This window comes from Pavona decussata, unplaced genomic scaffold (assembly GCF_977016875.1).
Source record: "Pavona decussata unplaced genomic scaffold, jaPavDecu1.1 SCAFFOLD_184, whole genome shotgun sequence".
NCBI lineage: Eukaryota > Metazoa > Cnidaria > Anthozoa > Scleractinia > Agariciidae > Pavona > Pavona decussata.
Genome location: NW_028145593.1, coordinates 733,622 through 757,137, shown reverse-complemented (window position 1 = coordinate 757,137; position 23,516 = coordinate 733,622). Strand labels below are relative to the sequence as shown.

General features: G+C 39.4%; 1 protein-coding gene across 1 annotated transcript in view; it reads left to right on the top strand.

The window, feature by feature from the left end:
• Window positions 1-23,516, top strand: part of LOC146462800 (uncharacterized) — a 274,708-nt gene that overhangs the window by 4,290 nt on the left and 246,902 nt on the right. The window contains exons 5-14 of the mRNA XM_085085070.1: window positions 2,414-2,458; window positions 3,518-3,652; window positions 4,597-4,838; window positions 6,028-6,118; window positions 12,792-12,951; window positions 13,619-13,812; window positions 16,066-16,296; window positions 16,996-17,232; window positions 17,544-17,703; window positions 22,664-22,857. Of these exons, the coding sequence (XP_084941196.1) occupies window positions 2,414-2,458; window positions 3,518-3,652; window positions 4,597-4,838; window positions 6,028-6,118; window positions 12,792-12,951; window positions 13,619-13,812; window positions 16,066-16,296; window positions 16,996-17,232; window positions 17,544-17,703; window positions 22,664-22,857 (1,689 nt within the window). The remainder of the gene's footprint in view (window positions 1-2,413; window positions 2,459-3,517; window positions 3,653-4,596; window positions 4,839-6,027; window positions 6,119-12,791; window positions 12,952-13,618; window positions 13,813-16,065; window positions 16,297-16,995; window positions 17,233-17,543; window positions 17,704-22,663; window positions 22,858-23,516) is intronic.

Genomic DNA, 23,516 nt, shown 5'->3' with positions numbered 1-23,516 from the left:
ATCTGGACGATTTTGTTCACTCCCATCGGCCGCCCCTTCTACCAGACTTGTGAAGGTGGATCTTTTTCGCAGGAGAGATATTAATTCTGCGGCTTTGCATTGCATACAGTCCAGACTGGCATGGTTTAGTCGGCTTCTCAATGAATTCAACTTACTCCGTATTGTTTTCTTCCAAGCCGACATGGAAATCTTGAACGGTTATGCCCTGATGCTCTTGACGACCTCGAAGGCCAAAATATGGAGGGAGTTAGAGGCCACCAAACCGTTTATACCAGGACTTGTGCATTTCCCTTTTCAAGCTTTCTGCTTTCCCACATGCTCATTTACTTTAGTGTTTGTCAGATTTGGAGACTTGTTCGGCCGGTTGCCTTTACCTTGTTGTTGCAGTAGCCGAGCTTTACCTTCAAGAATTTACTTCGAACTTTTAAACTCTCGGACTCTAGTTATGGAGTGTTTGTAGCCTTGCCCTGTTTTTGGACAGAATTTACAGATTTGTGGAATACAAAAAATGACGATTCTATCGAACTCAACGAAGGAAATTTTTTCTATGGCTTCACCAACAATATTGCGCTGCAACTTGGCCTAAACCTCAGTCTAATAATTGCAAAATATTACATTTACATTGCCTCGAGAGAAGAAGACCCCTATTTCTTTGATACCTTAATTCCTTGCTGTTCTGAGAAGCAAACTTGACATAGAAAAACATAATTCAAAATTCAAAATCAATCTTTAAATGTCATAGAACTAAAACCTACCTTTTTGCCTGTTAACGTAAGCTGCACTTTGGGTATTGTAAATTGTAATCAAACATCTTTTTTTTACTATTAATTTTTTTAAGCTAATTAAGTCTGGTATTGTATTGTATTGTATTGTATTGTATTGTATTGTATTGTATTTCCATGTATGTTTTGTAACTATTTCTCTGTAACTCTTCATTTGAAGGGAAATAAAAAAATAAATTTTAAAAAAAAACCTTGCCCTGTTAGGTAACGGTCAATTGGAGTGACCATTACGCGAAGACTCGTGCCTTTGGCCATCTCTTTTTGTGCACTGTTGCGTAAAATCCTCGAGAAGTTTGTTGAGTGCCTCTGGTTCATCCCAAGACCTCCAAACTTTTAGCCAGTTGTTTGTGCTTTGTTGAGCATTTTTGTTTTTTGTATTTTCTTTTAAACTTTGAAATGCTGTTACTTTCTTCAAATCTGTTCGCCAGTTTCGAGACAGCCGATTTGCAACTTTACATACCTGTCAATCATATTTAATTTCATCTTTTTGCACTAATTGCAGAAATGTTTGCATGTATATTGTTAATCCCATAATCGCTGGCAATATTTGCTTTCAAAATGAATTTATTCGATTAGTTTTGCCCTATCTGGTTCTAACAGGAGTTACACAGATGAAGCAGAAGTTCGAAAAACGTGGTTCATGTATGTGGCACAATTGCACATTAAAAGTGAATTTCTTGATAGGGAAGTACACTATGAAGCACTATCGACCCAAAACGTTTCTTGAGTGCGAGGTTTCAGTATCACTATTTCATTTCAGGGAGTGGTGGGCAAGCTCGTATTCTGGCAGTAACTAATTTTCTCTGTCATCACTTTTTTAATATAAATTTTTAAACATAAAGAGGATAGTAGCTAATTAATAATAAGGAGATAAAAAAGATAGGTCACTGTGCTCGTTTAGGATAAATTATTAAATGACGGTCATATTTTACTACACGCGTTCTGATTAGTCAAAAACCTGTTGTTTATTTTACCGGTAAACCCATACAAATTTACAGTAGAGAAGCTGAAGATCTTTCATTGTCAACAAAATTGGTGGACATTAACACAATGGTAGCGTTTGATTTGCCAGTGTCCGCTGACAAACAGAGTTCCACTAGCAAAGAAAACGAGCAAGGCGTCTTACCAGACAATTCCACTAAGGAATTAGCATTGTTTGCATAGAATTTGTTAGGATTCTTTGCTTTGCTTATTTCTTTTCAAAATTATGCGTGTGATATTTGTATTTCTTGTAATATATATTTATAAGCTACGCTTGTTTACAGAATTATCCATCGTTTGATAATAGTTTTGAATTAAACCGAAATATTACGTTTCTTTAAATCTATCTCCTGGTTCTTGACTCAAATATTGAGTACTGCAGGATGTTCTTAGCTACTTTCGTACTTTATTACTTATATTTGCCGGCTGAAAATGGTTTCTAGAAATGTTTCTAAGAAGAAAATAAAGAAAGGTGTCGCCAAGTTCACTCGTTTGTTTCAATTTAAGAAATTGCGGCTGCATATTTGATATAACTGTCACACTGTTGCAGCATCTTTAGAAAAAAATACAATCCAAGATATCGCTGGTTCCTGCAGGGCAAAAACAGTTGATATATTTTTGTAAACTGATGTTTTCTTCGTTTGCTTTAGGTTCAACTGTATCTCCTCATATTTCCACTACCAAGCCTCAAGAACGTAAGAAAACAGTCTAATAAGCTAGCACTAGAATTGACTTAGTTATGAAAATAGGTCTAGGCTTGAGAATGATGATTATTCAAGAAAGTGACGCAGGCATACTCGGAAAAAAGAAATCCGAGTGCTCCTATCAGGAGTCGAACCTAAGACCTTCCGATTACTAGTTCGGATGCTCTACCACTGAGCTACAGGAGACTCGTGGGAGCTAAGGCCATTAAACTAGGTTACTGTAGCTCAGTGGTAGAGCATCCGAACTAGTAATCGGAAGGTCTTAGGTTCGACTCCTGATAGGAGCACTCGGATTTCTTTTTTCCGAGTATGCCTGCGTCACTTTCTTGAATAATCATCATTCTCATTCATTCACCAGGTCTAGGCTTGTTTGTCAGCATCCTCGGAGACCCAGGGGCAGATAGTTGGGTCATAGCCGCTTCGACTTCCTTTTGACCCAACTATCTGCCCCTGGGTCTCCGAGGATGGTTTGTCAGCTCTAGAACCAAAAAAAAAACCCCAAAACAAACCAAACCCCTCCCCCCCACAAAAAAAAAACAACAACAGCACGATATTTTAATGAGAGATCATAACTATTCATGAATTAGTGAAACATTATTAAAAGTCCAAAGCTATGTACAGTAAAACGCAGTTATTAAGAACATTTATTCTTATTTGTACGTTAAATGGATTTACTTTAAAGAAACTTCATAGAAAGGGACGAAGGTAATTTCCTATAGGAAGGACGTCCGTATTAAGCGGATGTATGTAAAGGTACAACTGCTAGGGCAAGGACAAACCGAATCAAAGAATATTAATTTAAAATATGGTGACATGATCAGACGCCTCCCACTCTGTCGGCCTCCATTCCTTTCATTTGAAATTGGGAGTATAAAAACTGTATGGTTAATCAATTTGGTGGGATCAAGTGGTCACCTTCATAATAAGAGTGTCTTTAATGAAAAGCGCCTTGGGCTAAAAATTTGTTTGTTTGTTTGTTTGTTTTTAAAAACCTTAAAATTTAATGCTCTAAAAAACTAATATTATTACATTGTCACTTTTTTTCAATAGGCCTCGCTTGCAACTTCGACACCTCAATGTGTGGCTTCACACAGGACAAAAATGACACGTTTGACTGGACTCGACGTAGAGGGGCTACACGGTCTCGTTCAACAGGACCCTCTTCTGATCATAGTTCTGGACTCGGTAGGTTAATAAAACGTAAAGATGAAGAGATTAAAAAATATCTAATTTTACAAGAACAAACTAAAATCTAATACATTGAAACGGAAAATTGCACATACATTACATTGCAAAATTGATACATAAGATTTCAAAAGACGCTTCCAAGCAAAGATAGCCTGCTCCAGGCTCCGCGAGAGATGCGAAGGAGCGGGTGAGAGGAACGAAAACGTGGCGGAACCTAAAAAAAATAAGATTAAAAATAGAGTAAAAATACATATATAAATCACTCATCACTTAAAACTAACTTGGACATTATGAAACGATTGGATAATTGTTCAATGATTAGATTAACCCTTTCTAGCCCAGGGGAGGGGGAGGGGGCGATTTTGCCCACGATGACTTTGAACCTGAATAACTTGATATTTAAGCAAACGCTTTGAAACCTCACGACATTTTTTAATGTGGTCGGTTAGTGTTGATCCCAAAATCCCAAATCCAAGATGGCGGATCCAAGATGGCCGCGACTTGCCAATCATTACCTAATAACCACGCCATATGAGGTCATCACCTCACGATGCGGATCTCAAAGGAGATATCTTTTGACGTATTATCTATCCTCTAAGTTCCACTCTCATAGGTTTTATGCTTGCGGAGTTATGGATTGAGGCGCAATCGTTTACATGACAGGCAAAAAAGGTACGAACCCGCTAAAAAATGTGGTACGGTACTAATAATTTTTTGAAAAGTATACCCGTGATGTTTTGGGTCCAAAGGCGCTATGGAGCCGAAACACCACGAGCATTTCCTTCAAAAATTGTGGTAAGCGTACCACTTTTTAACGGGTCGGTAAAATTTTTGCCTGTCGTGCAAACAGCCCTTAAGATGGACGGTATTATCTCGCAAAGTTTGCTTAAACCTGACGAGTGTAAAAAATTTCTTTACTCCTTTTTATTTTTTTTTTGCAGGATATTACATGTACATAGAAACGTCTAGTCCCCGTGTACGGGGGGATGTTGCGAAACTAACCAGCCCCATGCTGAAGTTCAGCGGAAATATGTGCCTTCACTTCTTCTATCACATGTATGGTGAAACCATTGGGAAACTGAATGTGACCATCAATGGCAGATCAGTGTTCTCTAGAATGGGTAACCAAGGCAACAAATGGATTGAAGCCAGTAAAAATTTATCGCTCTTTGGAATGCACCAGGTACGAGATATTTAGCAAACAGCTGTCGAATGTTGCAATTAAAATGTTGATTGCTGTTAGGAAGTTTTCGTAGCTCCATCAAGCATTTGGTGGCACGCAAGTGAGAAAAATTGATGATATGTTAGTTCTTGCCCATGAATCAGTAGCAGAAGAATGAAAACCTAATGTAGCTGTGAGACCCTTTGGTTTAGAGAAAAGTGATTCAATTTAATGTCGTGTTGGGGTGATCAAAATGGCCATAATTGAATCTTTCGCTAGCAAACTAGGGCACAAATAAAGGGAATATTTTCTATCAATACGAAAAGTCCTTCTTTATATTGAATAAAAGGCAATGGTGAAATAAACCTATCACGGACAACTCCAAACTACAAAGCAGGTTTTGAAGATTTAAAATTGTATGACTTGAATGCCATTTCTATGACATAATTCAGCTTGTGCAATTAATTTAAATTGCCATAATTCTGAGCAAATCAAGGGTTTAAGGATTTGTGTTCCTACCCTTGAAGACTTGTTCAAGATTCTTCCAACAAATTTGACGAATAGGGCTTGATTCACTGATTTTCGAAGCATGGCGCAATTTGCTGGTTGTCTGATTACGTGATGATATCCGGCAGCAATGTTACGTTTTTCTTCAAAAGGAAAGGGGAAGGGGGCAGAGGGTGCGAAAGTAGAAATGGAGCGATTGTGGTGCTTCGAAAATCTAGTGATTTGACTGTCGTTTAACGTGACATTGGTGTAAAAATCTGTCATTTTATTTTCAACTAAACGTAACAGTGCAAAGCAAATTCATGACAGAAATTATGATGATTGTTTATTTTTCTGAACAAAATAGATTGATTCGCTCGTCTTTCTCAAAATTAAAATACTTATGAGGAAAAACCTACTTCAGGTTACATACTTACTGCTAGCTGTTTGAGAAGTATCAGATAATAGAAATAGGTTATTCGACCGCTAAAAACAGTTCAGTCCCACAAACTGCGACCTGCAGTATTTCAACAATATTGCATTTTTTCTTGACTTTTACATTAAAAAGCAAGTACACGTCTACAGAACGTTTCTCACCCTTTTGTTGGGATTCAGATTAATGCAGGAGGGTAGTGTACATGTAGAGGAGACTGATTCTAATCTAGATCACACCCATATCACAAAATATGCACTTCATATCTAAATTTCACTCGTGGCTCTACAGGTATCATTTACGGGAGTAAGAGGAAGTAGCTACACTGGTGATATCGCTATCGATGACTTGTCTTTGAAGCCGGGACCTTGTCTGTCATCAGGTGAGCAAACTCATTCAAATTATTGATTTTGATTTCCATCTTCGTTAAAACAATACAGGCATAACTGTTAAAAAATGTAAGTTGTAAATGCACTTCTAGCAAGAACGAACTGAGGAGACAATATATTTCAAGATAAAAGAAATGTGATGCATAGTAAGATGTGCTGTTATACCCACAGAAACAATACGTATGCATTCCTATTTCAGTGCCAATTGACAGCTGGGTCACGATAAAAGCCCAGGCGTAAGTCAATCGATAAACCGATAATCGATAACAATCAATAGCAATCGATATCAATCTTCGATTGATATCGATTTCCGATACCACTCGATAGGAATCGATAAAGAAAAAGTTGTGAGTTCGATTGATATCGATTTCCGATGGAAATCGATAAGGATCGGTTTATCGATTGTTATCGATTATCATCGATTTTTATCGGAAACTATTTTTGTCAATTTCTACAAGTTAAAGATTGACACGATGTATTTTCTATGGTTTTATTGAGTCATTCAATCGTGGATATGCAATGCAAATATCAACAAGCTGATACTAAAAGAACAAGAACAACAGAAATAATTTGGTATTTTTCTCGATGTTAAGCTTCAGCGCGGTAGCCAAGTATAAGTACGGCACCTTATGCCAAAAGATGGAAGCGTTCGGGAGGGCTACAATTTCCGTGCATATATAGGATCGAGTTGGACTTTCATCTACGCGAGAGCGCCATGAAGGAGATGCAAGATGCAATCGACAGCGCTGGGATGAATGGCCAAGTTAAAATATTTTATAACCCCAAACCAAGAACTACCTGCTGAAATAATAAAATGTTTTACCTTTTGAACACGGGTCTCGTATTGTTTACTAAAAAGTAACGCCATCTTTGAAACGAGAACTCCTCCAGGGACTCCTTGGGATTAGTGATTATTATCGATTACTGTCGATTGCTATCGATTATTATCTATCATCTCAATCGATAGCAATCGATAATAAATTTTTTCTGTGAGTTCGATTGTTATCGATTGATTTCCGATATCGATTTCTATCGATTGACTACGCCTGGAAAAGCTTATTATCGGGAAACCTGCTCTTAATGCCCTGATTGATCTTGGCATAGGACACTCTCTCGATATCTTTTTTAACGCGTTTTTTCTGCAGAGAACTATAGAATTCGTACCTTCGAATCAAAACGTAGTATCACTATTTTATGTCCGCGAATGATGGGTAGCCTCGTATTTTTTAGCAATAGCTCGTTTTTCTGATAAATAAGAAAATAGATGAGCTAAAATAAGGAGACTGAGGAGGAGAGGTTACGGTGCTTGTCTAATAGGAGAAAATAGCCATTTACTAATTAGCGGGGCTTAGCATCAAGAAAAAAATAACACGTCATGACTTCAACATGCGCGCGCTAATGACATAAGAAATTCAGTTAGGCGTAGCCAATCTGATGGTGTCCGCCATGAAAAGTCGTTTGCCTAACAGTGATGTCCGACATGTTTTAGTATTCATGAATGTAGTCAACTTCAAAATTACTGTGGGAAGAGATTCAAGAGAGAGTTGCGTAAGCTCAATATTTGCACTAGTCAAAGGCAAGAACAGGAATACTTAAATACACAACAACTCACTGGGAGGTTTTCAGGGTCTTTATTGCTAAGACCAACGCACGCGAAGTTCCTCCAAAGACTCCCATGGAATTGAGGTGTTAGGAGTGAGTAAAAGCTTTACTCATCATGCTTACCGCAGCAAATTAACACTTTAGAGAACTATCTAAATAACATTAATAAGCATTTGAGCGCCAGTCACCTTGAAGCTTGATATAGTGCCCAAGGACACCACAGGTTTGCCCAAGGAGTGTCCAGAGTACTTTGCGCCATCAATACCGCATTTATCAGGTGAAACTTTAAGCTTCTTTGAAAATACAGAATATGTGAGTGGTAGTAAGGTACCATGCTCGCGATAAGTAAAGGCTGGACACATCGCGTGTTCGTTAGAATCGAAGACGCCAGCCAAGTGAAATGCGTACACGACGGCGGTAAGAGGACATAGTTTAGAGTGTTCAGCTTGGGGAGCTGGGACGAGCAATGTGCGTTTTCGGTATTGAATAGTTTTCGACCATCTGTAAAAAAGAGAAGGATTCCCCACTTGAAGATACGGACATCACAGCGTCGGAGGTGTCTCCGTGGGTCAAATGCCGCTGCGGATTGTATGAGAAGATTTGATTTGCGAAAAAAGGAGAAGAATGCCACTTAACATGCCGCCCAAAATGTTGCGTTTTTGGGAAATCGGCTCACTTTTGACACGCATGATGCCACGGATAAGTAAAGTTTTCCGGTTCTTAAACAAAGGTGCTTCTAAACGATTTGGAAAGCCATACTGTAGATGGAGAATGTGCACTACGTTCAAATAACAAGGAATATTGGTGGGTGATAATGTTCTTGCCAGATAGACGACATAACGAAGCAGATGAAAGGGCTTGCAAGGCACTGGTTGATAACCGAAGAATAGACAGAAACGGAGGTACCCACACAGCCGTGATTTGTAGGTGGCGACAGTAGACGATGCAAAGGCTTGTCGTCTGTATTGCCTTAGTTCAGCGTCAAGACTGTTCCTGAGCATGCACTGTACCTGCGGAGGCAAAGACGCAAAGGCGTTATTGGGCATGTGGGGCTGATGATTGTTAGGCTCCTCCAGGTTGTCGACGCAGGACAAAAATCTGGTAGAGTGAGAAGGGTCTTGGAGGCGCAAAAGAGCATCCGCGATGGTATTCTCACACGAGTTAACCGAAAATTGTGCGTCGCTGAGAGCCAACTGAGACCTTGCACGACCATTGCGTGACTTGAAGGTTGCGTGACATACCCTTATTTATTACGCTGACAGCAGTGACATTGTCAGTGTGCACAGTGAGCCATTTACCGCTTATATCCTGTTTCCAGCGCTGAAGTACCGCAAGGACAGTGTGTGTCTCTTGTAGATTGATGTGCGCTTTGGCCAGAGCGGGACAGTCGACTGTCCAATTTAAATAGAACCAATCCCCACGAAGAAAGCCTCCCGCACCGAGCGGGCAAGCGTGTGTCGAAAATTCATCTACATCCATTGGTTCACAGTCAGAATCGAGTGCCGTTGAAAACGCTAAGAAATTCAGCCCACCACAGCAGGTTAGCTCTGAGTGCCGCCGTGTGGTGGATGTGGTGACGTGGTCGTCGCAAAGTATTTACAGTGTCCATCATGCGCCGGAGAAATCTGTGCCCGCCAAATACCACGCGTGCTGCAAAATTCAATTTTCCCACAAGGGACTGTTATTCTCGCTTTATTATCGATCTTTTAGATATAGTTTCGCTCAATAATTCTCGCAGTTCACAAAGTTTAGTTTCGGGCAGCGAAAGCTGCCTAGCTACTGTGTCAATATCAACGCCAAGGAAGGTCAAGGCGGACAGCCTTGTACCGATTGATTATGAAGCCTAATTCGCTTAACAGCCTTATTAACTCGTTGTATACTCTTCTGCACTCGCGCTCGCTGTCAGCTATGATAAGAAAGTCATGAACATAAGCTAAACCGGTATAAAAGCCTCGGCAGGTCATCATGCGTGTGGTAATTTAGAAGCACCAAAGGGAAGCTTAGAGCCATACATGTAAGTGGGATGAGTGTCTCCGCTTAATTATCACTCAAGCAGTTTAAGGCCTGGGTCAAGGGCTTTTAAGAGGAAAGATGGTTTATTCTAGATAACTTTAACAAATTCAATGGCGCTGAACTGAAATTTGGAAGATAAAAAGATCTCATCATTCTGAAAATTTCTAAGCATAATAAGTAGTGCTATAGATCACGTGACATGTCACGTGATCATTTTTGTGAAAAAAGCAAAGATTTGACAGGTAGGCGACGGTTTTAAGAGATAACATCAAACAAAAACGCGCTTCTAATAAAGATTAAATATCTCCATCGCCTCACGTTTGGAATGATCGTCCATTGTTCTCCAGAAAAAAATTATCAGGGCAAAGGTCATTTTTTAGTCCACAATTCAACCTTTGATCGTTAATTTCTCCAATTTAAAATCTTAAGGACAGTCATTCCAAACGTAGAAAGTTAAATATTTAAAATCTGCTTCGGAAACACTAATTCAGTTATCTTTATAAAGAAAATTCGCCGCCATATCGCCGATTTACGAAATTCTCAGTTTTTGGTCACGTGATGTGTCACGTGATCAAATTTATAGGTTAAGGCAAAAGAAAACATCAAGTTTAATATTCAGGGAAAATTTCATCCTGTTCTAGGCCGACAAACCGAAGATATAGGGGATCATTCATAATTTCTGAACACCCTTAAAAACCAGGCCTTAAACTGCTTGAGCAGGCGAGCCCGGTAGCGTTATAGTTTGAGGGATGAATGGGTACATGACGATAAGCGCTTTTAACGTCAATCTTAAAAAGATATGCATTAGACTTGACAAGTGAGACTGCTTTGTCAAGAGTCACGTAAGAAAACTGTTGTGTGGTTGTGTAGGAATTTAAGTTTCAATGTTCCGGACGGCTGCAGTCGTGTATGAGTCGGATACGATCGGTGTTGGGTTTTAGGTATGGCACCAAGAGCGCTTACAATAGCAAGTTTTAGTTCAGTGATAACATAGTTGCCTTGTTGGAGTTCTTCGCGAATTTGCCTTTCTACTTTATCACGCACTTCCGTTGAGGTCGCCAAGCGGTAATTTGTCACTTGCGCTGGTGTGATAATGGTCTCTGGGGGTATAAGCTGAAAGCCGTACATTATGCCGTTAAGAACAAAATCTGAGTCTTGGTCGTCTTGTACGTTAGCGCACCAGACGTCTGCGTTTAGTGGGGAATTGTGTAAAGTAGTGGAAAGTCATTGTGGTTCGCTGTACGTACCAGTGTGGGCATGTTGTGGGTGGGGCTGGTGACAATTTAGGACTGAATGCACCCATGTTGAAAGCGGCAGTTGGGCTACTGACATCCTGTGTTTGAGTTGAATTGCCGACAAATGGGTGTAGCAGCTTGCGGCAGGAGGCTTCGCAGGACCAATTTTGGCGGTGTTGAAGCGGAAGGGCCAGTAGAACGGCGTTTAATGAGAAATCGAGTGTGCAAGTGCTGAGAATAACTTCCCCACCGAAAGCCCTATTTATGCTACAATTTGCGGTATTCGTTGTCGTATAGAACAACCGAGGAAAGGGTGTGGTGCTCCAAGAGTTCGGCTATTACTTTACGGTGTAAGATAAATAATAATCTGCTATACTGGACGTACCTGATAGTTTGCCTACTGTTACTAGTCCATGCATAATACACGCGTTTGCGGCCAGCTACATAGATAATGTGATGTTTTCCAGCTTCACTTTTGTGTTGCTGACTCGGATAACGATGCTTGCACGGCTCGAGTTTCTAATCTCGTATTCGTTGCAGAATTCGTAAAAGAGTTAAAGCTAACAAAGTCAGGAATTAAAAGGGGCTTCTCACCTCCTTTGCCTAAGTTTGTCGCTTTTGTCGCAGCTCCCAAGAAGACTGGCGGGTCGTTGTCGAGGCGTTGTCCCATAAGGCTCTCTGCTGCGCTAGGTGCTAACAAAGAGCCGTCAAGAGCTCCTATCCCCTCGATCTCGTTTAAAACTTCTTCGAGGCCTCCGTCTTTTGCTAATGACTTGATGTTAACCGGGTCAGGCGAGATAGAATCAGCAACAAGCCCAGTTCCAGAGTCTTTTCGCAGCCCCGTGATTCCCTTGTACAGTAATCTGCGTTGGCCAATGGTCATGTCAAGTTTGTCCACATCAGACTCTGAAACCAGGACAAGGGCCTCTTTGGTGTCGAGATCCTGTTCTTTTAAGATATCTACCGTCTCTATTTTTAGTCCGTTTGCCCCGCACCAGGTTTTGAATTCAAATAATACCTTTGAAAAAAAAATTGATTACATGTAATGTAAAACCTCGCTGCTCGCTGGGTCGCGACAATCGCTACGAATGACTTCACTCGCGGTACCACAGCTTATATGGGAAGGGCTAGACTGACATTTCCGTCTTGGTATTTAATCATGATAAACAAGTCTATCATACACTTGCTATTGTTAACCAACCGTATCACACAACCATTCGCTGTTTATAGTGAGTATAATTTTGACAATTACGTTTTTCAAAATTTATCCTTTAACAGGACAATCTTTTCGTTGGGCGTAGTCGGGAGGACTCCGCAGATCGCAAACCTCGGACATCTCCGTTTGTAAATAGTTTTTGAATGTATTCACACTCCAATGCGTCATCAAGTTATTTCCAGAATAGAATGCACGTGCTCTGCGGTGAACTTTGAACTTTGTTAGCTCGTAACAGGGTCCTCTAATAGGCCATTTTACGGTTGTGTGTTTAGTGACCTGACCTATGATTGGAAGTGAAGCTGGGGATGACCTTGTTTTGATACAAACCTCACTGTTTTTTATATGTAAATGCAAACTAGTTAGCATAAGAAGAGAATGATCTACATATGAAGAGCAGTGAGGTTTGTATCAAAACAAGGTCACCCCCAGCCTCGCTTCCAATCCAAGGCCAAGTCACTAAGCACACAACTGTAAAATGGCCTATTGCCTGTAGTGATCATCCTTTTATTTATTGCTTTTTAAATTTTACAGGCTTGTTCATGTGTTTGTAATTTGAGGACAAGTTTGATATTGATCATAATGTACTTTTCCTTTTTTTAGAATGTGGTGCAGTAGTAAACAATTCGCTAACAAGTCCTGGGTATCCAAACAGCTACCCCCGTCGTATGGACTGTACCTATTGGGTTCCAATTCCAGAAGGCACAACTTTGATACTTACCTTCGAAGACTTTGACTTGCAGAACGGTGGAAGTTTATGCAGGTAAATAAAAGGATAGCGATTACCATAATATTAGTTACACAGTATTTATACCGATGGATTAACTTTCTATTGTTTTTGTTTTCGTCAATTTCGTGGAGTCCCATCCTGTATTTCTAGATTTCTTCAAAGCAGTGCTGATCGAAGATGGCCACATTTCACTTCCCTGTGTTGACCGAGAGGGAAACATCCCTTGACGTACTATCCACCGGCCTTCTACGTTTAGGTTTAATTGCTTCATAACTTTATTAGGATAAATACAAACAGAAAGCCCAAAAGGGTAAGGGTGTGAATAGGACACGAGATCCCATGGGAGGTGCCCGCCCGGCTTTGGGTAGAAATTGCGTGAATAGTACGGAATCTTTCAAGGTGTTGCTTCGAGGTTGTTTCGGGGTGAAACCGCCTGTAGCTTCTTTGCGAATCTTCTTCTGTTTACTCAGAATATCTGTCAGAATTCCTGGAGTACTTTCCTTGCTACTTTCTTTCAAAGTAGTGTGAAACTTAAACTAGAGTCAAAACAAGACAAACCTGTGAAGAACATCTTCTTCGATTATCATTAACTGAATTTCAAGGTAAAACACTGCAACATTTCTAGGAAGCCATTAAAGTCAACAACTAAACCTGTTACAATCTGATCTCTCAAATAAAGCACCGATATGTTTCTTTGCAGGTATGACTATTTGAGGATTACTAATGATACAAAGCTGTCGTCCGGAAAGCACTGTGGAAAAAAGACTGGGAAGAAGGTTGAAGTGACTGGAGACTATGCAGTCATAACATTCCACTCAGACTATTCTGATGAAAGGAAAGGACTCCGAATACTTTTCCACATCAAGGAGAGCGGATCAAATTCAACAACAATAGGTATTGTTTTAAATCAACTTTACATATCTGGAGGCTTAATGCAGTCATAACATTCCAGTCAGACTCTTATGAAGAAAGGAAAGGATTTCGGATACTTTTCCGCATCAAGCACAGATGATTAAATTCGACAATAGGTATTGTTTTAAATCAACTTAACACATCTGAAGACTATGCAGTCATATAACATTCCGCTCAGATTCTGGTGTCAAAAAGAAAGGATTCCGAATACTATTCGGCATCAAAGACAGGGATCAAATTCGACAATTAAAATAGATCAATTAAACACCAAGGAGCCTCTAAATCTTTGTCGACCTGAACTGCCTCATCTAGTTTGATTAAAACCTTCGATCAGATAAAGGTAAAAACTAAACAAGTGCCACATGTTATGTTTTTAAAAGGTTAGGCCTGGGGCAAACGTCGAATCTTAGTCGAACTTAATTCCTGGACTGACCTGCTAATTTGACATCGCACAGCGTGATGGAAATGTGTTTTTCGTGTTTCATGAACACTAAATATAAATGCTTGAGATGCGAATTGCCTGTTTGCAATAAATGCTCAGAGCTGTATGTAATGCGAGTCTTCTCTTTATATTTTTCGCAATTAATTGCCAAAGAAAGGCCCGACGAGCAATCAGTGTATTTTGGCATTTCGCTAGCAAGTCCTAGCAGTAACTAGCCGCGCATCGAGTGAATAGCACGGGGAGACGTGCTTATTCTCGTGTTTTAATGAAGTGCAACTTGTGAATAAGGATCGACGCAGGTTCGACTTTTGCTACCACACTGGAATTAAGTTGACTCTTTGACGCACATATTTTTAATAAATTCGACGCGACCTAGACTCGACGTTTGCCCCAGGCCTTACTTTACCAGTTGGAATGATGCCAAAATGGGCGGGTGTAAGAACAGTGTCTGTATTCACTGCAGTAAACAAAACTTAGTTTATTGTACAACAAAAATAAATGACAAAGTACGTCACATGTGTTCCACTTTTAACAACAGCTAGAGTTTATGGGGGCTCTGACGTTTCCTTATCTCCCTTGTTTTTATATTGAAAACATTTCGTGCCGAGCGAATACTCGATTCTGCAAAGTTTTAGTATGATTATTGCTTAAGTACCTTTATTTAGATACGGCAATTCGTTCAGCTAAAAACAATCAGCAACCCTCCTCGACACACCAATTTTTATAACTAGTTTGAGTTGTTACAAAAATTCAAGCGAAGCACGCCCTTACCCGATAGGATTGGAAGTGTGCTGGATGGCATGTGACAACATATAGCTGTGACACAACGACGTAAAAACATGAAACGGAAAGTAGTAAATGTGCCCGCTATGCACAATAATTAACAATTAGATTATGAGCTCGAGATTTCTATCGCGTGATAGCTGATGAGGGCGCAGCCCGAATCAGCTATCATGCATAGAAATCGAGAGCGAATAATCTAATTGTTTTAGTATAAATCTACTAGTCGTTCAAAACTAAACAAGTAAATTAATTATATCCTCATCGCAGACACTTCGAAAACGTGACGAAGCGGCCGCCATTTTGTTGAAAACCGCTACTCACTATCTATCACAGAATAGATAGCGAGTAGCGTAGCCAATCAGAGAACGGCATTCGTGATAGAACACTAGTGGATTTATACTAAAGAGAGTTAGAATATGAAAAGGAACTGAAGAGAAAGTGTTAAGCGAGATCTAGAAAACAAAGGACGTTTTACCTTCCTTTCTTTCATTTTTTTTTTTCGTTCTTCCTCGAGTTTATAGCTTCAATTGTCTGCCCGAATCCCCTTTCTGCGCATGCCACATCCAAACTTATGTAAATAGAGTACATTAGCATAGTGAATGATTTGAACCAAGGAGACTCAGAAACATTGTCTCATGTGTTAATATAGCAAAATAATATAGTAAATGAAAACACACCAAAACAACAGTACTGCAAAGGGGGTGATTTTGTGATAATTATTTTCTCATCATTGAATGTTTCCGCACAGTTATTCTTTGCAAGGTAGCAGGCCATGTAACGTTCGTAACAGACCCCCTGAGCTCTTACCCACCACATCATACTAGTCTCTGAGATGTTGCTGCATTGTTTTTTCTGATTTATAATAAATTACTTTACAATTGAGGGATGTCATTTTTCCCATCCTTTCGTTTACCAGCATTTTACTTATGTGTTCTTTATATATGGCATTATTACAGGTGGATTCTGTTTGTGCTGTCAAGTGTTGTCTCATTTGAACTTTTCTCCATTAGTCTCACCAAAGGTAGTGTTTCCAGCTTCTGTTGTGCGAGAGTTTCCACAAGGCAGATTGTCGTGTTCAGCCATAGGAATTCCTCCAATATACATAGCGATAATAAGGAACTCAACAACACTTGTAAACACCACACACTCGGCAAGCATCCAAGTAAGAGAGGAGGGACACTACACATGCCAGGCCATTAGCAAGTATGGAACTGACGAGAGGGAGTTCACAGTAATCAATGGTGAGGACACATAGATGATGTCATTGAAGCTTTTTTAGTAGAAAAAAGACAGCGCAATTGAAGGACTAAAACCATAAAGGGGCTATATGGGATTTTGGGTGGATTTTTGGTTTACTTTATGGTACGACAAAATTCCCGAAAAATAACTGAGTTGCTCCATTTATCTATATTCAGGGCATATAACGAAAACGAGGCAATCCTAAAGAAAACAAGGAAAAAGAAATCAAACGTAGAATTTATTTTTGTCTCCTATTTTCTTTGGACTCTTTTTTGCAAAATTTTGGGCAACAAAAAATTCATTTGACAAATTTACGTTTATTCCCCCCCCCCCCCCACACACACACACACACACACACACTTAAAGTCTGGTTGTATTTTGATTAAAATGAAATAGGAACCTAGAATTAGACGTAAGGCTTTTATACATTAAATTCAGCTCTTTTTAAAATTGTTTAATTGAAACTTATCCTGGTTTTACCGTACTCTAAGGAAGATTATCTGTGCCATTTTTTTTTTTTGCAACTATCATAACAGGTCGGTTTCATTTCAAATGTGAAAATAAGTTGTTGGTTCATTTTTTTTTCTTTTAGGAACGTTTTGCCTTAGTACAGATTTCATTTTATACCTTTACATTACGACGTGTATTCAGTATACGTGCCCTGTTGAGTGTTAAGAGTTCTAAATCGTTCTTTTTAATAGTTTTACCCAAGGTAGTTTCGCGATGGTCATCCTCCATTGTTCCGGTTGGCTCCAGACTGACGTGTTCAGCCACTGCAGGGATTTCTCCCATATATATAGCAATAATAAGGAACTCAGCAACACTGGTGAATACAACCAACACAGCTAGGGTCCGTGTTAATGAGGAAGGAAACTACACATGTCGGGCCACTAGCAAATATGGAACAGACGAGAAACAGTTTGTTGTAACAATCCCTGGTGAGGAGACAGAGAATACTCATTTTTTTTAAGCTATTATGTATAAGAAATATTTTTTACAATTGTTTACCCATGACATAGACAGAATGTACCAATTTACAAGAAAAGGAAGCTGTGTTTTACTGTTCAAAAACTCCAATGCACGCAATCTGTGGTGAACTTTGTACAATACTCTTGTGACACGACCACTTAATTGCCTGTGGTGATCATCCTTTTTGTTTATTGCCTTTTAACTTTGTTTGCTTTTTTGTTTTGGTAATACCAGGACAAGTTTGTGATACTGATTATAATATACTTTTCCTTTCTTGTAGAATGCGGTGCAGTAGTAAACAATTCACTAACAAGTCCTTGGTATCCATACAACTACCCACCCGATATGGACTGTACCTATTGGGTTCCAATTCCAGAAGGCACAACCTTGATAGTTACCTTTGAAGACTTTGACTTGCAGCCCGGTGGAAGTTCATGCAGGTAAATAAAAGGACAACGATTACCATCATATAAGTATTCCTGACGAATGTACTTTCCCGTGGTATATTTAATGGTTTTAGATCATTTAAGTTTTATTTGATTATATTTGTTTTCGTCGATTTCGTGGCGTTCTATCCTTTATTTCTGGATTTTGCTAGAATGTCCCCGATCCAACATGGCCACCATCTCGTCATTACTACGTCATTTGACCCTATGACTTCCCTTTGTTTACCGCAAAGTAAACATCCCTAGACGCCCTATATACATCCTAAGTTTATTCCTTAACACTCTTGCTGTTCTTGCGAGAGGGGATCATAGCACAACTTTATTTGGGAAAATATAGCAGAGAGCACAAAAGGGGTAAGGGTGTGAATGGGACACGAGATCCCATGGAAGGGGCCAACCCGAAAAAAGTAATTCTATTATACACGACATAATAAGTAAATATAAACTACAAATTTAAATACAAATATATCCGTGAAAAAAAAAAAAACTCTAACGGGCCTAAGACTTGCGGCATGGACAGTCACGGGCAATGGACATTTTCGTCTTCAAAGACGGAATTTACAAGAATAAGCACGCTGGACAAGAAAAACTTTAGGGAATGGCTAAGTTTTGTACAGTGTTCCTCAGCCTAATGACACGATTAAGGGATGAAGCTTGAAAAGTACTTTTTACAATAACTGTCCAAATTCCCGCGAGCTGATTGGCTCGTAGCTATTGTCTATAAGAGTACAGACAATAAAAATGACGTCAAATGTAACGCGCGCGCTTTCTCAACGAAAAAAAAAAATTGCCAATTCCGCTCGTACTTTTTCCATGTTATTGTAAAAAACAAATCGACGGCAGTTTTCTATGGTCTATACTCTTATAGACCATAAAATGACGCCATAAAATGTCCAAAACTTGGCAGTGAAACCACTCGCCTGCGGCTCGTGGTTCCACTTGAGTTTTAAACATTTTTTGACGTCATTTTATGGTCTGTAAGAGTATAGACCATAGAAGACTGCCGTCGATTTGTTAAATGTTTTTGCATGCTTGATCTGTGAGATAGCAACATTTAAATGACCAAGACGGGTACGGCGGTGAGTGCTGAAACTGGCACATTTAGTCCATATTAATATAAGTCTATGTTGATATTGACATTTATAGCCTGATTGGGAAAAAAAGTCATTAATTTCTATAGCTAAAGCTAAAGCGTCCAATTTCAGTGAGTACAGTTTTCCATAGAACCATGCTGAAGAGAGGCGAATGTAGAGTTTGACGTTCCGAACATTGTTTAGAATGCATAACAGAGCCTAGCACATGGAAGAATCCTTGACGCAAAGTCAAATCCAAATAATTAGCCACTTTGTGGGCAGAAAATGTTATTTCAGAAATTTCCGTGGACATTTTCCGTTCAAACTGAAGAATCTTTAAAGTTGGCATTATTTACAGGAGGTCCTCAAGTTAGGAAGGCAGTAAAAATACAAATTTAAATGTTCAGTTTTTCCAACAGCTTTTTTTTGTCCCTTTATTTTCTGCCAAATACTGACGGTGTTTCCTTCCAACTAAAAGCAGCATTTTTTGACTCGCGTGCGCAGTTTCCCTGGTGATCACCACACTAAGCTTATTTACTCACGCATGAACTTACGTGCATCTTAAGGATAATTTAGACGGTACAACTTATGCTTACCACTGTCGCATGCGATTTCTAGAGCGCGCGCTGCTCGCGTCGTGCAAAAAATCGCACACAACTCTCGTCATTCAACATTGCCTATACTTACGATTGTCGTACGAAATTTTTTGTGACGTACACGACAGTCGTAAGCGAGTTGTAGGTTTGATTTACGCGAAACAATTCGTGTCGTAGGCCTGTCGTAAGCTTATCGCATGCGACAAAGTTGTACCGTGTAAATCGTCCTTTACGAATATGGTGACGAACTTTACCGTCAATGCCGGCCGTCTTTATTTTACCCACGGTAAAGACGTCTCAGACGACTTTAACGTCTGGTATAAAAACGTTAAAAAAGACAGACGCACTCATTTAAAGTCTGACGATTTTAACGTCTGGTATAAAAACGGTAAATAAGACCGATGAACGTAACGTCTGACGATTTTAACGTCGAATGTTAAGGACGGTGCCTACTATTACCGAAGTATTTTTGCGCGGTTTATGACTATGTGGGTGAAGTAGATTCTAGCAAGGGCTGTTGAAACCCAAAAAGAAAATTGGGGGTAACCTCGCATTTTTAGAGATAAATAAGCAACAATTATTCAAAGAAGCAGTAAAATACAAAGCACTGTGCGTTTTCTTTTTTTCAAAATTGAAGCTTTATCATTTCTGAAAAATGCGTGGTAATGTTATCCCCTATTTTGTTTTTGGATACCGAAAGCACTTGGTAAGGTCTTCTTTCTCCGCATAGTTTTAAACCGTCCAAAAATATCCCTGTATTACGGCGGTTACCAATAACACGCGACCTACGGCATTCAAAACAGTCGGATAAAGTTGCGTTTTGGTGGACGTCAATCAAAGAAAAGCCGTTGAAAGTATTTTGAATTCTGACAAGATTCCAAGGTAACCCTGCAAGAAACTAAGAATTTTACCTCGCTTAGAGAAGGTAAACTTTAATTAAATTCATTCTCCAGCCAGATCAAGCGCAAATAAAAGGTATTTTTGAATTAAAAATTTCGATTTTCACTGCACGTGATAATTTGCTCATTCGTACCTCCACCATGGTTCAATGGTTCATGTTGGTCAAAAGCGGCAAATTAAGAAACCTTCCGTTACACCCAGCACTCGCCGATGTTCGCCCAAGAAAGCATTGTCGAAAGGAACATGCGAAAGAAGTCTGCGAAGATCTTCAAATTACCGTGCTTATAATCGTAAACCCAGCGCCCAACAGCCTTAGCTCGCTCGAATTTTACCCTGCCGGTCAATTCTATAATATAATGATCATTTGGAAAGGCGCATTGTCCAAAAATTGATGTTAACACATGTCCAATAATTTTCGGACGATTACATAGCAGCAAATCTTATTTACCATCGGTAATGTTAGTAACGTCGCTTACAAACTGATAGAGAAAATTGTCACTGTCCATATCACAAAATATATTACCCACGACTTGTCCTCCAGTACTGATTTATTGGTGCAGTTGGATTGGACGACCACTCTATTGGGAGGGGAGGGGAAGGGGGGTGATTGAAATTCCAGTAGCCTAGCAAAACAATAGAAGTGGACTCAGCGTCGTCTTGAAGTGAGCATTTAAGACAGTGTAAAATATCCGGTGAGGAGCCAGCCGGGCGATAAAATGTATAAAGGATAACAGACTTCCCGGCGCCGGTTGCAACTGCTACGGCAACAAACTTGTATACCAGACTTGATTGCGAGTAACACACCGCCACCAACGCGTCCAATGCTGTCCCAGTGAGGGATAGAGTAACCCTAGAATAGCTCACTATCCGGAACAGAGGTGTTAAGCCACCGTTTTACACAGACAAACAGCATCAAAATCTCCTCCATAAATCAGCTGCTGTAGCAGGACGCTCGTGCAAACTCGATCTGAGGGTTCCCTTAGGACCGCACCCACTTTACACGAAAACACTCAAACAAAGTTGTAAACTTTGCCTCTTACCAGATTGGCAGATTTAGGACGCGTTTAAGACTAACCATTTACCTTTCGAGAGGCACATACTTAAATAGAACTTAGCTTGTATCACCAGGGCGTACCCCACTTTCATAGGACTACTCACAACCAATTTCCGCCTGGGATAAAATTTGAGCTCGGGCTGAAAACCCAAACCTAACTAGTAAATCGGATACCAATAAAAAAAGGGGAGTGACTCTGGTCAAGGTGTATCAATGCAACTGAGAGTAGATTTAATAACATTCGCTTTTAGTTTGCGTCACTAGTGTGTAAATGCAAATGAGAAACAAATTAAAAAAAAAACCAAACAAACAAAAAAAAAAAAAAAACAAGCGATTGCCATGTGAAATTACACGCTCTTTTAGCGTACTTGAATTTATTCTTCAGGCGTGTTTTGCTCAAATTGTAGCTCGTAAAAGAACATATCCACAACATACTCATAAGTATTTTTTTCTTTGGGAATTTGCATCAAGCAAGCTTTGATGCTCATAGAAGTAAAACTGTAGTTTTTCGTCAACATGTGGAAAAACCTATAATACAAAGTTTGATTTATTTCAGTTATACCAAGACACATCATTGAAGCTTCAGATATTCAAGCTGATTTTTGCCTTCTCGTTAGCTGTTTGTTATGTCTTTCGGTTAAAAAGATAGTGGTAATCTTGTCAATCGCCGCAAATCGACTGTGAAGATTCAAGTAGTTCCTATTTGACAGAAAAAAAAACCCTGAAGATTTGAATCTTGAAAACGATATTCGCTCATGACCCACACCCACCTTGAGGAAAGACAGAGATGTTGTTTCAACTTTTGCCTTGTAGATATTCGATATGTAATTCGGTTAAAAAGATAGTGGTAATCTTGTTAATCCCTGGGAATCAACTAAGAAAGTTCTATTAGTCCCAATTGACATACAGTAGAAGATTTGAATCTTGAAAACAATCATGAAGGCAAAACAGGGAAGTTGTTTGAACTAATTACAATTTTCCCCGGCTTTGGGTAGAAATTACGTGATTAGTATGGAATTTTTCAAGGTGTTGCTTCGAAGTTGTTTCGGGGTGAAACCGCCTGTAGCTTCTTTGCGAGTCTTCTTCTGTTTACTCAAGGTATCACTCTGAATTCCTCGAGTACTTTCCTTGCTCATACATGTTTTTCAAAGCAGTGTGAAACTTAAACTAGAGTCAAAACAAGACAAAACTGTGCAATAAATTTTCTTCGGTTATCATTAACTGAATTTCAAGCTGAAACACTGCAACATATCTAGGAAGCCATTAAAAACAACAACTAAACCTGTTACAATGTGATTCCTCAAGCAAAGCACAAATATGTTTCTTTGCAGGTATGACTATTTGAAGATTACTAATGATATAAACCTGTCGTCTGAAAAGTACTGTGGTAAGAAGACTGGGAAGAAGGTTGAAGTGACTGGAGACTATGCAGTCATAACATTCCACTCAAACTCTTATGAGGAAAGGAAAGGATTTCGGATACTTTTCCACATCAAGGACAACGGATCAAATTCGACAACAATAGGTATTGTTTTAAATCAAATTTACATATCTGAATACTATGCAGTCATAACATTCCACTCAGATTCTGGTGTCGTAAAGAAAGGAGTCCGAAACGTTTCGGTATCAAAGGCAGAAATAAAATTCAACAAGTAAAATAGGAGGAGCTTCTAAATCTTTGTTGACCTGTACTGCCTCATCTAGTTTAATTAAAAACTTCGATAAGAGAAAAGCAAAAACTAAATAATAGCCAAAGTTTCTGTTTTTAAAAGGTTACTTTACCTGTTGGAATGACGCCAACGTGGACGTTCAGGGTGGTAGAAGGTGGGCGGGAGTAAGCACACTGTCTGTATTCACTGCATTAAACAAAACTTGGTTTATTGTACAACAAATGACAAAGTACATGTGTTCCACTTTTAATAACAGCTGGAGTTTATGGGGGCTCTGACGTTTCCCAATATGTCGCTTGTTTTTATATTGAAAACATTTCGTGCCGAGTAAATACTCGATTCTGCAAAGTTTTAGTAAGTAACTTTATTTAGACACGGCAATTCATTCAGCTAATAACAAGCAGCATCCTCTATTCACACCCTAATTTCATAATTAGCTTCAGTTCAATTCAAGCCACGCACGCCCATACCCGAAAGGAAATGCGCTGGATAGTGTAAAAAACATATAGCTGTG